Genomic DNA, 16503 nt, shown 5'->3' with positions numbered 1-16503 from the left:
CGGGGGTGGGGGTGGGGGGCTGGAGCCCTCGGCACCCTTGCCGGGTTCAGAGACGCCTAATTTCCATAGCCCCGCCCCCGAGTCTTAGCCCCGCCCACCTATCCCCGGCCTCTAGCGGGGTGGGGAGCAGGGTGTCTCCTGGACCAACCTTCATCCAGGTGACACTGCCCCCCGTAAACCGGCGCGCGGGCATCTCCGCTTCCGCCACCCCGTCACCTCTGACCCCCGCCCCTACACGGCGGCAGAAACTGGTGCGGTCCAGTACCCGTCTCAAGAGAACCAGGAGGAGTGGGGTGAGCGGGTGAGGCATCTGGGAGAGCTCCAAGGACTCCCGCCAGAAACCACTCCGCGGAGGAAGCGGGGTCAGAAGTCGTGAGCTCACTCTGCTGCCAAGCACGGTACCGTCCATTACCATTTATTTTTATGCAGAAACTTTGGATGACAAAAAGCTTCCTGCTCTCCTTCGATCTGTTCTTACCCCTCTTTTTCGGATGAGTAAACTGAGTCCCAGAGAAAGAAGAGTCCCAGCCGGTCCTGGAGCCGGTGAATAAAGGGCTGGAACCCGGGGCGCTGCACTGGTGACTGGAGAGAAGGCCGGTCCCGTCGCTCAGAATTTCGGAGCAGCTGAAGGAGGGAGGAGGGTGCGCCCTCCCTCGGGGGTCACAAGACACGGTTCCTGGAGGGAGGCTGCGGGCAGCTTGCCAGCAGGTGGCTCCTTACCTCAAACCTGTAGCGCCTTCCGGGCATTGCCTCCCTTGAACTGGGGGAAAGGAGTGACTTACCGCAAAGTGGGTGGCCCACCTGGAGCTGAAGCCTCAAAGGCTCAATGCGCTCTGCCCTCACACCTGCTGTCGTGTGGATTGAAAGGTGGGTGGTGATTGGACTGTGCACTCCAAGCTGCGACTCTGTTACCGCGGAGGATCCGTATGAGGAGGCGGAAGAGGGAAGCCCTCATGGGAAACGTGGAGGGCGGGAGTGGTTAGTAAGCCGCGGCAAGAAACCCATCAACCGCACCCTGCAGAACACACTGGGCTCCTGAATGTTGGGACTCTGTTATTCCAAACAATGAGACCACGTGTGCACTTCCAAAAACAAAAACAGAGCATGTGCCAGATAGAGTGGTTAGAAGTGATGGGGTTAATCCGGGAGGGCTTCGCGGAGGAGGTGAGGTTTGGACGGATTAGGCAAACTAGCTGGGCGGCGGGCTGGCTGTTCCTGCGGGGGAGAGTGCGGCTGGTGCCAAGATTTTCGGGCGGCGTGCGCGTAGGTACCGTACCGCGCCGGGGAGCCGTGCGAAACGGAAGAACGGGAGGGTCTTTGAGAGCCTCCTGCGCTTCACCTCCACCCACGCGGCGCCCAGCGGGCGCCCTCACCCCACTCCCCGCCCAAAGCCCACGCACCGCTAGGGGGCAATCGAGGGGGTGGCGTTCTCCTTCCAACCTCCCCTGGAGGCGCGGGACCTCCGCTCCTTCCTTGAGTTACAGGGGCGCAAACTGACGCGGCGGGAAAGGGAGCCACCAGCTAAGGTCACCTTGCTGTTCGCGTCAGAGCCGGCGTGCAGCTCGTGTTCCCGCCCGCCTTTGCTAGGGCCCCGGCTGAGCACGTCCCGCCCGGCGCCGTCGGTTTTCCAAGCTCCGCACCCGGCCTGGGGCTTCCCGGATTCCGAGAGAGGGACCACCGCGCACCTACAGGGCTCGGATGCGGTAGCCCCGCCCAAGTGGCTGGGGCGGGCCAGCCCGAGAATAGAAGGAACCGCTGGGCACGCCTCAGCTGATGACGACAGCAGGGACGCGGTAGTAACCACTAGGGCTTCCTCCGGGATTTCCCTTCTCGGGCAGCCCCGGGCGCGACAGCAGCCCCGGGTACCGGGGATGGGTGGGTGGGTGGCGAGTGCGCAGACGCTGGCAGGTGCCCGCCCCGCAGGTCGGTGGGGCGGGCCAGCCCGAGAATAGAAGGAACCGCTGGGCACGCCTCAGCTGATGACGACAGCAGGGACGCGGTAGTAACCACTAGGGCTTCCTCCGGGATTTCCCTTCTCGGGCAGCCCCGGGCGCGACAGCAGCCCCGGGTACCGGGGATGGGTGGGTGGGTGGCGAGTGCGCAGACGCTGGCAGGTGCCCGCCCCGCTCCAGGTCGGTGATCGGGGCAGGCGGGGAGGGAAAGGGGCGTTGGAGCAGATGGGTTACTGGGCTGCCCCCCGCCGCGACTCCCTGGGTGTCGGGCCTTGGAACGTGCTGCCTCCGGAAGCCGGGACCGCGGCGGGAGAATACAAATGCCTTTGATTGGAAATTTATGCAAGAAAAGCCTGGCTGCGAAACAGACTGCTTGCACCTGTTCCTCAAAGAGCCATCAAGTGGCCGCAGGAACGTCTTTGCAAAGCGTCCTCTTGATTGCCTGGTCTGAGGAAGGCATTCTGCGCTTAAGAGCTAGGGAAATTATGCAGCAGTGGAAGCACAGCTTAGGGCTTGTGCCCTGAATTGAACTGTAGTCTTGTAAGAACTATACGTTTAACATTGATTGAACACATTTCCTGCTATGCACCTTGCTAGCATAGCTGGGGATTCCTGGTGAACAACATAAGCGTGTTCCCTCCCCTCCTGGCTTTAACTTGATGGCAGGAGATTTCTGTTTTTGCAGTGGTTTGTTACTGATTTGCCCACATGCTCTTCTTGCCTGTCCTCAGATATCTGTCTTCCTTAAAATGAGTCCTTAGGCCACTCTTAGTCCCAAAGGCATGATGGGAGGCCCGACCCCCTGCATGTTTCCGGGAAAACAGGCCAATGGCAGTTTCCAGAGCAGAGAGGGTGGTGGAGCAGAACAAAGGGGACTTCAGGGGCATGCCCGGCTCGACCAGTTCAGAAGAGGAAAGCCCAGCGGTGAGGCCAGGACGTGGGCTGGCTAGAGACCTCAGGCAGACTTGGAATCCAAGCAGGTGGGTAAGGGTTAACACTTGAAAGCGCCAAGCCAGGGGGAAGGGTATGCACGGAGGCAACCTGTGTCCATCCTCTGCTCAGGTGTTACTTCCAGGCAGCCTTTCCCGACTCCCCCCAGCTGGGTTATGTGCTCCTACCTGGTGCTCTCAAGACCCACTCTGCTTATGTGATGGTAGCACTCAACACTTTTAAAGAAATCATTTGCTGTCTGTCTCCTCACTGGAGGTCAAGCCCCCTGAAGGCAGAGCTTGTCTTTCTCATCACTGTGTCCCCAGCGCCCCCTACTGGCTGACACATCCTTGAAAAAGCCATCCCAGAAAGGAGGAGTGGTTGTGAGAGTGGAAGCAGGATGAAGGAGGCAGGGTTGTAGTTGGAGATGGGATGAGGGACAACGGCAGCTTCAATGTCACTTCCCCAGGGAGGTCTCTCCTGGCCCCCAAACTACGCTAGTTCTCATGCTACACATTCTTCTCCCTCAGCACTTATACTGTAATTAAATTGTTATTTGGGAAGAGCACCGGCCTGCAGAACAAAGGGTCCCAGGTTCGATTCTGGTCAAAGGCACATACCTTGGTTGCAGGCTCCTCCCTGGCCCAGGCCCTGGTCGGGGCTCATGCAGGAGGCAACCAATCAATGTGTTTCTCACACATCAATGTTTCTCTCTGTCTTTCCCCCTCTCTTCTACTCTCCCTAAAAATCAATGGGAAAATATCCCTGGGTGAGGATTAACAAAAATAAAAAAAATTGTCATTTGGGAATTGTTTCAGGTCACTGTAGTCTGGTTTTCCTCCTACTTCACTGACTGCTTATTTTCCGTTTCCTTTGCTGGTTCCTCCTCATCTGCTCTACCTTTCAATGTTGGGGCAGTCCAGGACCTGGTCCCCCTCTTCTCTTACCACCTCACTCCCTTGGCGATATCATCCAATCTCAAGGCTTTAAGTACTATCTAGAAACAGCAAGAAGCAATAGTTGTTGACGCTAAGTAATGGATACATGGGAATTGTACTATTATATTTTTGTATCTGTTTGAAATATTCTATTAAAAAGAAACTGCCCTAACTGGTTTGGCTCAGTGGATAGAGCGTCGGCCTGCGGACTCAAGGGTCCCAAGTTCAATTCGGTCAAGGGCATGTACCTTGGTTGCGGGCACATACCCAGTGGAGGGTGTGCAGGAGGTAGCTGATTGAGGTTTCTCTCTTATCGATGTTTCTAACTCTCTATCCCTCTCCCTTCCTCTCTGTAAAAAAATCAATAAAATATATTTTTAAAAAATAAAATAAAAAGAAACTTTTTTTTAAAGGCATCTATATGGTGATTCTCAGATCTCTCATTTGAACTCCAAATCAAATATCCAAATGTCGCGTGGCCTCTCCTCCTTAATGGCTAATAGGCACCTCAAGCTTCATTAGTCTAAAACTGGTCATCACCCCATCCCCAAACTTCTCTCTCGGCAGTCCTTACATGTCAGACACAGTAACACCATCCTTCCATTTGCTCAGGCCAGTAACCTTAGAGTCATCACTGACTCCTCTATTTTCACCCCACATTCAGTCTGTTAGCAAACCCTGCTCCCACTCTTGTCCAAAACACCATCATCTGATTATTGATTATTATAGGAGCCTCCTAGGTTGTCTTCCTTTTTCTACCCTTATTGCCCTATTTTTTATTCTTAATCCAGCAGCTAGGCCACACAGGCCAGATTTCATCACTCCCCATCTCATTCACTGTCAGCCACAGGCCTTCCATTTGTCTGCAAAACCCTACGAAATCTAGCCCCTGTGAGATCACTTCATACTCCTCTACCTCACTCCCCAGCCATTCTGGCCTTTGTGCAGGACCTACAACACACCGGGCATGTTTCCACTCCAGGGCCTATGCATTTACTCATCTGTGTACCTGTAATACACTCTGCCAGATGTCTTCACGACTCACCTGAGGACCTGCTTGAGATGTTCACGCAGATATCACCTTCTCGGGCCTGTCTGCTTATTCTTTTTCTTTTTTTTCACTTGAGGATATGTTTTTCATTGACTCTAGATAGAGAGAGGAAAGGAGAGGGAGAGAGAGCAAAGCATCAATGTAAGAGAAAAACATTGATCGGTCGCCTCCTGTACACACCCTGACCTGGAATCGAACCCAAAACCTGGGTATGTGCCTGACCAGGAATTGAACCCACAACCCTAACCAACTGAGCCACACTGGCCAGAGCTATCTGCTTATCCTTTTAAAAACTGCAATCCCTCAAAAATTCTGTCTCCATCCCTTGCTTTATGTTTCTCCATAGCCATTGTTACCACCTAACATGCTATATATTTCACTTGTTCTATTTCCTGGCTATCTCCTCCCACCAGAATGTAAGCTCCATGGTGACGGAAAGTTTTGTCTGTTTGGTGTTCTGCTGCATTCCCAGGATCTAGAACAGTGTTTGGCATGCGACAGTGCCCAGTAAATATTTGCTGAACATATTGATGAATATCTGTCTTCCACACTAGGCTATAATCTGTGAGAACAGAAACGAGTTTGACCAATTATTATAGCCAAGGTACGAGGCATACGGCAGTGCTTAACAGATATTTGTTGAGTAAGTGAACTGATTAATGAAAAGGACAATTCATGGGTGGGAATGTGAGAGCGATGGTATAGGAATGTTTAGTCTGAGTGTTATGGAAGGTTCACTTGAGGGCAATAGTAGATACTAAGTTTGGAGGGGTAAGTTGGAATCAAGTTGGAATCTGGTTGAATAGCCAGAAAGCAGCCAGATTTAAATGGTTCTTTTGCATCCGTAGGCTAAGACCAAAAGAGTGGTAATCGGATCCAGGATGAAACTGGCAGTAGGGAGAACAGTTAGGAGGCTAGGATAACAGTCAGTGTGATATGGCAATCCTTTATCCGGGGTGCTTCAGGTGGTGGGAGCTGAAAAGAAGGGACAAATGAAAGAGCCATTTAAAAGGTAAGACTAGCCTTAGCTGGTTTGGCTCAGTGGATAGAGAGTTGGCCTGCAGACTGAAGGGTCCCAGGTTCGATTCCGGCCAAGGGCACATGGCCGGGTTGTGGGCTCAATCCCCAGTAGGGGGCGTGCAGGAGGCAGCAGATCAATGATTCTCTCTCATCATTGATGTTTCTATCTCTCTCTCTCTTTCCCTCTCCCTTCCCCTCTGAAATCAATAAAAATATAAGAAAAAGTAATAAATAAACAAACAAACAAACAAACTAAATAAAAGGTAAGACTTTTTTAACTGAATTTGGGGGAAATAATGAGTCCACAGCCCAATGATGTTTGGGTTTTGAGCATCATTATCTTGGAAAGTCATAACATTAACAAATAGAGAAACCAAGAGGAACAACCAGGTTGGGGGCACGATCGTGAGTTCAGATTTTAGAGTGTGGTGTTGAGACCATGGGAAACTGGCATGTGAATGACACCAACCTGACACTAAAGCATCGTTGAGACAGCTGAAGCCATGGGTGTCGATTGGCTCTCTGAAGAAGAGAGGAGAGAGCACAGCAGGGGCTTGAAGACAAAACCTCATAGAATATCCATGGCCAGGAGGTGAAAGAAGGGAGAGGATCCAGCAGGGGGAGAGGAAATTGACCAGAGATGGAGAAGGAGAACCCGGATAAGGCAGAGCTGCAGGAAGGAAAAGATGTGAACTTGGTGGAGTTGGACAGAAAGGAGAGAAGTGATTTAAGGCCCAAAGTCTCTTCTCAAAACATAGCCTGAAATTGCAGTTATTCCTTTTGCGTTAGCAAGAATTAAGTGGGTGCAGTATTATAGTCTTTCTCACTGTAAGCTGAACTAACAGTATTTTAATCAGATTGCTTCCCACCTAACCCTTTCGGATGAGATCATTTTATGGAGGTATTTTTTTATCAGAAATGTTGGAAGGAGAGGCGGTGAGAGAGGTAATTTTGGAGTTCTGACTGCTTGGGGGAGGACTGTCGGAGATATTTTGAATAGCCAGAAAGCAGCAGGTGGATACTGGTCAGGGGAACAAGAAAATGGGGTTCTACAAGGCTGAGAAGGGTGCAGAAAGGGGATGGGAGGATGCCAATTACAATTTGCAAATCTTCTTAAGGGAAGGAGCCTGGTTTTTCCTTTCTTCCCAGAGACAATATAAAAAGTAACTTCTCTCTTTACAAAATTGAGGAGATAGATTAGAAACGATGATGATGATAAATGAGAAAGCACTTACCATGTGCCAAGCACTGATCAAATTAAATACTTAAGCCTCCTAACAACCCTAAGAGGTAGACACCACCATCTCCATTTTGCAGGTGAGGCAGGTGTGCCCTGTTAGCCTGCCCTTAGGTCTGCAGAGTCTGGGGTTGCAGGGCAGAGAGGACACGGGTAAGAGACGCCTTTCTAGCTGGAAGCCCTCCACCTCCCACCCTGAGATGCCTGTGGGGGCGGGGGAGGAGGAGAGGGACATTTCCTGACATCATCCATGAAAGGAGCTGAATATCAACTACAGCTTTGGTCTGTCTCTAACCTAGATTTTTAAAGAGAGCTGGTGTGGCCTAGCCAGTGTGGCTCAGTGGTTGAGCGTCATGGTTTGATTCCAGTGGGAACACATGCCTGGGTTTTGGAGTTGATCCCCAGTAGGGGGCCTACAGGAGGCAACCGATCAATGATTCTCTCTCATCACTGATGTTTCTAACTCTCACCCTCTCCCTTCCTCTCTGAAATCAATGAGAGAGAGCGAGAGAGAGAGAGAGCTGGTGTCTATAAGGAGAAGTCACTGTATAGACCCTGAACTTGGAGTCAGAAGACTTAGATCTGGACCTCACTGGTTGACCTTGAGCAGGTCAGTCCCTATCTCTGGGTCATACTTTCCTCAATTACAAAATAAAGGCATCTGGATAAGAATTAAGTCTGATGTCCCTTCCAGCTTAAACATTGCGAATTCTAGAACCTGGTGCTTGGGTATGACAAATTATGGTCTCTCTCTCCAACTGCATATGTTTGAGAGCATGATATTTTGGGTATGAATATGTCAATGTCTGCTGTCTGTATGTGTACATTCCAGCTATATGACTAAAACGTTGTTTGTGGGTAAATAAAGGATGTTTCTTGGTTTTCTCCAGAAGAGACCAAATGGCTCGGTGAGGTAGTAAACTCGAAGATTCCTGATTCAAGGTATGGTGAGAGGGCAAATAATCCCAGAAAAGATATTAGTCTGTGCTCATTCTTTAGCATAGTTATTTTCATTTTCCCATCCTTTTTACTCCAAATGTAATTTAGTACTGACAGCAACCTTGGAAATGACTCAGGTTTATATAAAAGAGGAAAATGAGCCCTGGCAGGTTTGGCTCAGTGGGTAGAGTGTTGGCCTGAAGACTGAGGGGTCCCAGGTTTGATTCCCGTCAAGGGCACGTGCCTGGGTTTCAGGCTTGATACCCAGCAGGGGGCATGCCGGAGGCTGCCGATCGATGATTCTCTCTCATCATTGATGTTTCTATTTCTCCCTCTCTCTCTGAAATCAATAAAAATATTTTTTAAAATAATCCTATATAATAAAAGCCTAATATGCTAATCAACCAAACAGTGGAACGACAAGTCACTATGATGCACACTGACCACCAGGGGGCAGACACTCAATGCAGGAGCTGCCCCTAGCCCGCAGGTCCCAGGCCAGCCAAGGCAGGTACCAGCAGGGGGCCCCAATCGCCCCACAGATCGGCCCTGATCGCCAGCCAGGCCTAGGGACCCTACCCATGCACGAATTTTGTGCATCGAGCCTCTAGTAATAATAATAAAAGAGGAAAATGAGTCTCAGATTAAGTGACTTGTCCCAGATGACACAGCTTGTTAGAAAGATAGTGAGAACTCAGAACTAGGGCTTCTGTCTCCTGGCTGGTGTGTTCTTCCTTCTGTACTGGGTGTTAGAAGATACAACGTGCAGGAAACAGAGCCAAAGAGGGTCTGTTTCTAGGTGAAGGCGAAGTGGAGAGCCTGCGGCCAAAGGATGCCAGGATGACTTGCCTGCTCTATTCCCATCTCTGCAGCCTGCTGGCTGTAGTGTCATTTCAGTCAGAACAGAGGCTCAGAAACTTAAAGATAATGGTTATTTCAAGAGCCACAAACTATAATTAGAATTAATTAGAATGTCAGGGGGCAATGATAAGAAGTAATTACCTTCTGGAGCCTCTGGCAAGATGTGAAAGATATTTACTCAGCACCCAATTTGCCCTCTTTCTCGGCACTTACTTCTATAAAGCAGGGACGTGATCATATAAGGTTGTTGTGAGAATCAGAGATAATTGGGTAAAAGTACCTCTGAACAGGCACCCAAAAGTTTGCTGGTTCATTCAACCAACCAACATTTATTGAGCACCAAAACATTCTAGGAACTGTGTTAGGAACTAGACGAAGACTAACACAAACAAGAAACAAGAAGCTCAGAATCACCATTACCATCTCCCCTACTGCCCTTTTCTCTTTGCCCCTTGCTATGGGCTGACCTCTGAGTCTACACTGGACCAGCAGAGGGCTCCCTTTGCTGTAGCTCATTCAACAAATCATGAATTAACTTATTGTGAGCCAGGCCTGGTTCTAGGTGCTGGGGATACAATAGTGAACAGACAAGGTCCCTGCCCTCGTGGAGTTCACTGCCTACTGGGAAAGACAGACGTTAAACAAATCAACATGCAAATAAACATCTATTCACAAACCATGGTGAGGATATTATGAAGTGGGGAGAGAAGAGTGGAATTCCATTTAGAAGGCCTCTCTGAGGAGGCAGGAAGCTGAGATCCACAAAAGATGAAAAGTTGGCATAGGGAACAGTCCAGAGAGGAGTCCTCCAGGCAGAGGGAGCAGCATAGCCAACGGCCCTTGAAATGAAAGAGAACTGGGTGTCTCCAAAGAACTGATGGAAAAGTGTGGGAGTGAGGGGCAGGGGCAGGACCACATTGGGCCTGTAGACCGAGGTGAGGAACTTGCTGAGTGCACTGCACTTCTGATGCCTTCTTCCCTCCTCCCAGTGCTAGCGAAGAAATGATTATATTGTTCTGCTATTTCTGTCTTCCCCTGATGGTGATAAAAGGTTGGAGGTTAGTCAGAGAAATCTGGCATAGTCCCAACCACCAAAAAATGTGTCAGCTTTAGTTCCTTCACTCTAGGTCACTACCCTCTAAATTCATCTGACCCAGAACCTATGAGCTGGGTGGGTGATGCCAAATATTTTAATCCGCACCCTGATCACAGACCTATAGATATCCACCCCCATCCTGATCACAAACCTACAGAAATAAATTCTTTAGTTCAGTGGTCATTGTGCCTATAACATATGGACTCCTTAGCTAGTTTGCTCAGATGGCTCATATCTCTTGGGGTAGAGTATTGATTTATCACTTAAAATCTAAAAGGGAAGATAAATATGCACATATAACTAACTGTATTAAAGAAAAGAGAATGGTAAAAACCACAAGAGGGGGTAACAGAGATGTATTCTTGAATTAGTAAAGCTCTTTCAATTACATGTTATAGGAACCATTGAGTTTTCCTCTCCAATATGACGTTGTAAATTATTAATGCTGCAAACACTACTTCCTGTAGGGCAGTGATTCCCAAAGTGGGCGCTACCGCCCCCTGGTGGGCGCTGCAGCGATCCAGGGGGGCGGTGATGGCCACAGGTGCATTTGTTTTAACTTTTTTTGTATTACCTTTCTATTCTGAGTTCAATAAATAGTTTCCTAATTTCAAACTTCAATGTTTCTAATTTACACCTTTCTTTACTATATTTTACAAAAAAGGTAGAAACATTAATACATATATCTTTCTGTTTAATTGCTATTAAAATTAAAAAAAATTAATTTCCAGGGGGCGCTGAGTAATATTTTTTCTGGAAAGGGGGTGGTAGGCCAAATAAGTTTGGGAACCACTGCTGTAGGGGATCACTGAAGTGAGGCCAGGTAGAGATGGGTGCTCTCATGTCCTCTAGGTAAGGATGTAAATTGGTACTTTTGGTACCTTCCTGGGAAGAGAGTTAGTAATATGGGTCAAGGACCTCAAAAAATTTCACTTTCTACTCCAAGGGGGAAAAGGGAGATTTCTTTAAAGATTGATAGGTAAGGTAAAGAATTTTCATCACAAGGTTATTATACTATCGAATGATTAGAAACATCTTCATTATCCAATCTGGATTATACTTTTACGTTATGGTACATATGCATGATGTCATAGTATTTAAAGGAAGTTTTTGAAGAACAGTAGTAACTTCTGGAAATGTTCAAGATATTGTTTTAAAAAGGAATGTGCGAACTAATAATTACAATATAATAGGATACATGCTTTGACAGGGCAAGGTGGGAATAACTGGGCTGGGGAATGAAGGAAGGATTCCCAGGAATACTGACATTTGAGGTGAGTCTTAAAGGACGTGCACCGGTTTCCAGGTGGAAGGGAAAAAGAAGACTGGGAAGGCGTGCAGCAACCATACTGCTCACACAGCCCCTCCTGCAAGACCATTATCTTTCCTTAAGTGAGTCCACGAGCCAGGGCGGTGACCAGCGAGGTGGTGCCCTCCCAGCGGAGAAGAGCTGCCCGCGGCAGGGGCTGCAGAAGATGCCCACGCGGCCCTGGTCTGCAGGCGCCGGGCGTATCCCTACGCTCAGGTTTCCCGCGAGCGAAATAAGTCCCGGGGCTCGCTCAGCCTCGCCTCCCAGACCTTCCGGTGGCGCCAAAAAACGACCCCGAGTGTTGACACAGTGCGCAGGCGCAGAGGGCCACTGGCCCCGCGGTGTGAGGGTTCACGCCCTGGCGGAGGGTGTGGAAGGCCGGCCCCGCTGGCTGGAAGGAGGTAGAGCCCGGTCCGGTCCGGTCCGGCGGGGAGTCCACCCAGCAGAGGGGCCTGGGGAGCCGGAGCGCTCCCTGCCGAGCTCGTTGCCCTGGTTCTCCTGGGCCACGTCCTCGCAGGCTCTCCCCATTCTCCGGGTCTTACTCCCTGTCCCCTTGCTGGTCGCTGGCCGGGCCCTACAGCTACCCCGGCCCTACAGCTGCCCCCTTTCACTCCCGCTTCAGCCCTCGGTTTGTTTCGCTGCCCCGTCTCCGAGGGGCAGGGGTGGGGGCGGTGAGAGGGGAGGCCAGGGAGGAATACAGCCTCTGGCCTGGCTGTGAGCGCTGCCCTGGGCCGGGCTTGGTGTCCAGGGTGTGATCCGCAGTGTCTCCCGCAGACACTGTGCTGTGCAGACTCCTGACCCCGTCTGCTCGGGGCTGAGGCTGCCAGGGTCTCTCACACCAGCAAGGAGTGTGGACACGACCAGGGCTGTTTACTTAAGGCCCCAGCAGCTCTGGGCGGAGTCAGTCTCCTCCTATGTTGAGACCTCCTCTTGGGTACCGCTGTCTAGGATGTGGGGTGGCTGGATGTCTGCATCGTGTGATGTGAGGACACCGGGTGATGTGAGAGGTTTCCTCTCTAAAGTTTGAATCTGGCCCTGGCCGGGCAGCTCGGTCGGTTAGAGCATCCTCCAGATATGCCAACGTTGTGGGTTCAGCCCCCAGTTAGGACACAGGCAGGAAGTAACCAGTGAATGCATAAAGAAGTGGAACAACACATCTCAATCTGTCTCCCTCCCTCTAGCTCTCAAATTAATATTTAAAAAAAAATTTTTTTAATGGAATTTGAATGTCTTCTCTGGGAACCGGCACTCTCCTGCGAGTCACAGCTCCCACTCACCGTTGTCTTCTTATTCGTGTCCCTTTGTAGCCATTTGCCCGCCTAGCCCCTGAAGGCAATGTGTTTCCTGCCACTGGGAGTTCACCTCTCTGCAGCCTGGCCTGTGGCCGTTCTCACTTGACCAGATCATGACTCACGTGGACGAAGCAGCCCGCCGGCTGTCCAAGACCGGGACGAGCCTCTACGCAGTGCTGGAGCTCAAGAAGGGCGCCTCACCTGATGAAATCAAAAAGGCCTACAGGTTCAGACCTCAGCCTCTTATGAAGCCCTTTAACCCCCTTAGACCCATGTCTTTCTACTTTGCTCTCTGGCCCATTTAAAAAAAAACACACAAAACACTTTGGGGCTGGGTGGGGCCACCATCCTCTTCAGTGCGGCGTGGGAAGGAATTTAGACTCGGCCTGCCTGCCTCCATTCTTTGTACCACGTCTAATATCGGACAATTGAGGTGTTCCTTCGTCACTATCTAGAAACCTATCCCTGTCTTTCATCCTACCCCTCCCTCCCCAGCTACTCCCTATTCTCTTCCCACCCCCCTTCTGGATATTGCCTTGGTAGGAGACTGGCCTTGAAGTATCACCCAGACAAGAATCCAGGGAATGCTCAAGCAGCAGAAATATTCAAAGAGATCAACGCAGCCCACTCTGTACTGAGTGATGAAAAGAAGCGGAAAATCTACGACCGGCATGGCTCGTTGGGATTGTATTTATACGATCACTTTGGTGAAGACGGCGTCAGATACTATTTTATGATGAACAGTTGTTGGTTCAAGGTACACAAGTCTTCCTAGTGCAGTGATGGCGAACCTATGACACGCGTGTCAGAGGTGACACGCGAACTCATTTTTCTGGTTGATTTTTCTTTGTTAAATGGCATTTAAATATATAAAATAAATATCAAAAATATAAGTCTTTGTTTTACTTATGGTTGCACATATCAAAAAATTTCTATGTGTGACACGGCACCAGAGTTAAGTTAGGGTTTTTCAAAATGCTGACACGCCGAGCTCAAAAGGTTCGCCATCACTGTCCTAGTCCCTTAAGAATAAGGAAGAAAGGGTGACCCCCTCACCAAGGGCACCGCCCCTCCTCTCCGGGGACAAATGCTTTTTGTCTCATTTTCTGGGTGCTCGGAGGATGTGGGAGGGGAGCTGGAATGGCTATGTGGACTGAGGTCATCCTTCCCCACCTTTTAGACACTTGTCATCCTGTGTGTTCTGCTCACCTGTTGCTGCTGCTGCTGTTGCTGCTGCTTTTGCTGTGGGACACTAAAGCCGCCCCCGCCCGAGGACATAGCGAGGAGAAAATACGAGCAGAACGTCCAGACCCAGCCTGGGCAAGCGAGTGAGAACCACGGACAGGGACAAGGTCAGAGCTGGGTTAGGAACGGGAAGAGTGGTTGGGATGAAACTGTGAACCATAAATAGGAGAGTCTCAAGTCGGTATTGGGGCAAAGTGAAGAAAGGGGAGGGGAGACACTGGTTTTCTGAAGGGCTTATGCTACACGCTGACAGTTTGGATGTAACGCTGGCCTCTGGACAGGTACGCTAAGGAATGGTGGGAGTTAAGTTAAGAAATGGGTGGGAGGGTGTGCCTAGAAAAGGTAGTAGTTGAAGACAAGTTAGAAGATGTCGTCTATTCAAAAGGAAGATGAAGTGTCTGAGATGATCCCCACTCCAACTAGTTAAACTTCCAAGTGTGAGTTGACTGGAATCCACACCGGTGCCACCTAATGATGCTCATGTGTAACTGCAAGGCAACAGTTTTCTCACCAGTAGGCTGAAAAAATTGTTCCTGTTTACATATGTGTTTTTCAAATTCCATCATAGGAAAAAAAGCAACTTTTAGAAGATCGGAAGAAAATGATAGTGAAGATAATTAAAAGATGAAGAAGAGTGGGGTATGAAAACTGAAATGCAGCGATAACTAAAGGATAAGGAAAAAATATACAGCCCGGCTGGTGTGGCTCTGTGGTTGAGCGTCAGCCTATGAACCAGGAGGTCACGGTTCGATTCCTGGTCAAGGCACATGCCTGGGTTGCGGGCTCAATTCCCAGGGGGGAGGGGGGGGGGGGTGTAGGAGGCAGCCGATCAATGATTCTCTCTCATCATTGATGTTTCTATCTCTATCTCTCTCTCCCTCTCCCTCTCAGAAATCAATAAAAATAGATTTTTTAAAAAAAGAAAAGAATATACACTAATTTTAGATGTGTCTTTAATGGAAAGTTTATAGCCCTAAAGTATGAACTATAAGTGTTTATAGCTTGACCTATAGGGGGCTTGCTTTACAATCTGGGTGCTCATTCCTTCTAGTTAATAAGACGTCAACTTCTCTCCTTAGGTGCTGACCCAATGAAGGTGACGTCTGCTGCCCAGTCCACTGGACACATCGAAGAGAGGAGCAAGTAGCCCTGTCCTGACATTGACCCTGAATTGCCCCTCTTCTTGTAAGAATCCCAACTCGAGAAGCACTGATGGCGTCCATCCCAGTGAGGATGCAGTCTCTGCCCCTGACGGCGTCACTGACCCTCGCCATACAGGGCGCCCAGCGACTCTTCTTTCTTAGCTCCGCTCCCAATTTTAATGTTAGAGAGCAGGCACACACACCCCCAGCCCTACCCTTGAGAGATCTCAGGCGTTGGTGATAGACTTCTCCCCAGCATCCTTTTCCCCACGCCTCCTTTGGGATTTGAGCCCATGTCAGCTGGGTAGGGTCCCTGAGTCACTTGTGATATCTCCACCCAATCCTGAAAGCTGAGCAGAGTGGATCCAGTCCCAGAGCTGTGGGACCATTAATCCTCCTTTGTTGCAACTCTGCACCAAGGACTCTTAGCATCAGACTCATTCCTAAGCCAGAACCCCTTTCCGGGTGTGACCGGCCGCACCTTCTTCTGGTGTCCATACCCCTAGCATCACCAACCTCATTCCATGCCACCACGCGTCAGCCGAGGGACAGGACGAATGCGTTTGCGGCTCAGGGGTAGTTCTCCCGCTTGTGGGTTGTCCCTGGGCTGCAGCTGCCAGCATCGCCCCATCAGCATGGGCCCTGGGGTTGCCTGACGTTCTCAATCGGTGCCTGTTTGCCTCCGTTCTTTCACCACCTCTGATGCAGGCTGTTTTCAAAACAGAGGCATGAAACCCACGGTAGGGAAATGATTGTATGTTCACAGACCCTTTTCCCACTCGGGCCTCTTCACACAACCTGTTTGATATCCTCTCCCCAGCATTTATTTCCCGTCCACCAGGGTCAGAGTTTTGTACGTCCTCATACTTGTCTGTCCTGACTGGGAGAAGGGCTGAAGAATGTCAGTAAATAAAAGAGCTTTTGTCCAATTCCAGTGCATATGTGGGGCCCAAAAAGACCAGCTGTGCCTAGGGTGGAGAGAGAGGCCTGTGGAGACCGGTGCTCACGGCTGAGAGCCGTCGCCCTGGAGAGGGGCGCCCAGGACTCTGTGGAGCTGGGGCCGAGGCCTCCCGGGGCCGTGTGACCATGACTTTGTCAGCTCTAAAGTTTCCCTGGAGGCCGATTCCCCTGGTGCTCAAAATAGGTCCCTGGCACTCGGGTCCTTTCTGCCCAGCTCAGCTTCTCTCAATTTCCCAACAAATATCAAGTCCTTGGAGTGGCTCCAGTGATGTGTTCATGGGTCAGAACACCATCCTTTCTCGGGGGCAAGCTCATGAGGTTGTTCTAGGCCCTGGCACCACTGCCAGCTCTAGCCTCCAGAGCTTTTCCTAGGGCGATGTAAGAAAGTCTGGGGCAAGAACAAAAGTGGACCAGCCCTGGCCGACTCACTCAGTGGTTAGCGCATCGGCCCATGGTCTGAAGGATCCCGGGTCTGATTCCGGTCAGGCGCACGTACCTCAGTTGCAGGCTCAATCCCTGGCCCCGGTCAGG

The 16503-nt window shown here is 50.2% G+C and overlaps 1 protein-coding gene across 5 annotated transcripts; it reads left to right on the top strand.

Annotated features, from left to right (window-relative positions):
• The first annotated feature begins 11655 nt into the window (after positions 1 to 11655).
• On the top strand, positions 11656 to 15941 carry DNAJC5G (DnaJ (Hsp40) homolog, subfamily C, member 5 gamma). Of its 5 annotated transcripts, none has more exons than XM_014546633.1 (6): positions 11656 to 11734; positions 12706 to 12851; positions 13121 to 13382; positions 13806 to 13977; positions 14439 to 14509; positions 14950 to 15941. In XM_014546633.1, the coding sequence occupies exons 2-5, from the start codon at positions 12739 to 12741 to the stop codon at positions 14489 to 14491; spliced, it is 600 nt and encodes a 199-aa protein (XP_014402119.1). In that variant the 5' UTR covers positions 11656 to 11734; positions 12706 to 12738; the 3' UTR covers positions 14492 to 14509; positions 14950 to 15941. The 5 variants fall into 5 exon arrangements, with proteins under 5 accessions (XP_014402119.1, XP_005874922.1, XP_014402118.1 ...); XM_005874860.2 differs by having other exon boundaries at positions 12641 to 12851; XM_014546632.1 differs by having other exon boundaries at positions 11656 to 11961.
• Positions 15942 to 16503: the final 562 nt, after the last annotated feature.

Source organism: Myotis brandtii, unplaced genomic scaffold (assembly GCF_000412655.1).
Source record: "Myotis brandtii unplaced genomic scaffold, ASM41265v1 scaffold454, whole genome shotgun sequence".
Lineage (NCBI taxonomy): Eukaryota > Metazoa > Chordata > Mammalia > Chiroptera > Vespertilionidae > Myotis > Myotis brandtii.
This window is presented reverse-complemented; position numbering and strand designations above follow the sequence as displayed.

Coding starts and splice junctions, on each gene's coding strand:
- DNAJC5G (XM_014546633.1), top strand. CDS start 12,739: ATGACTCACGTGGACGAAGCAGCCCGCCGGCTGTCCAAGACCGGGACG. Junction 13,383..13,805: donor TGAACAGTTGTTGGTTCAAG/GTACACAAGTCT, acceptor CCCACCTTTTAG/ACACTTGTCATCCTGTGTGT. Junction 13,978..14,438: donor GAACCACGGACAGGGACAAG/GTCAGAGCTGGG, acceptor ATTCCATCATAG/GAAAAAAAGCAACTTTTAGA.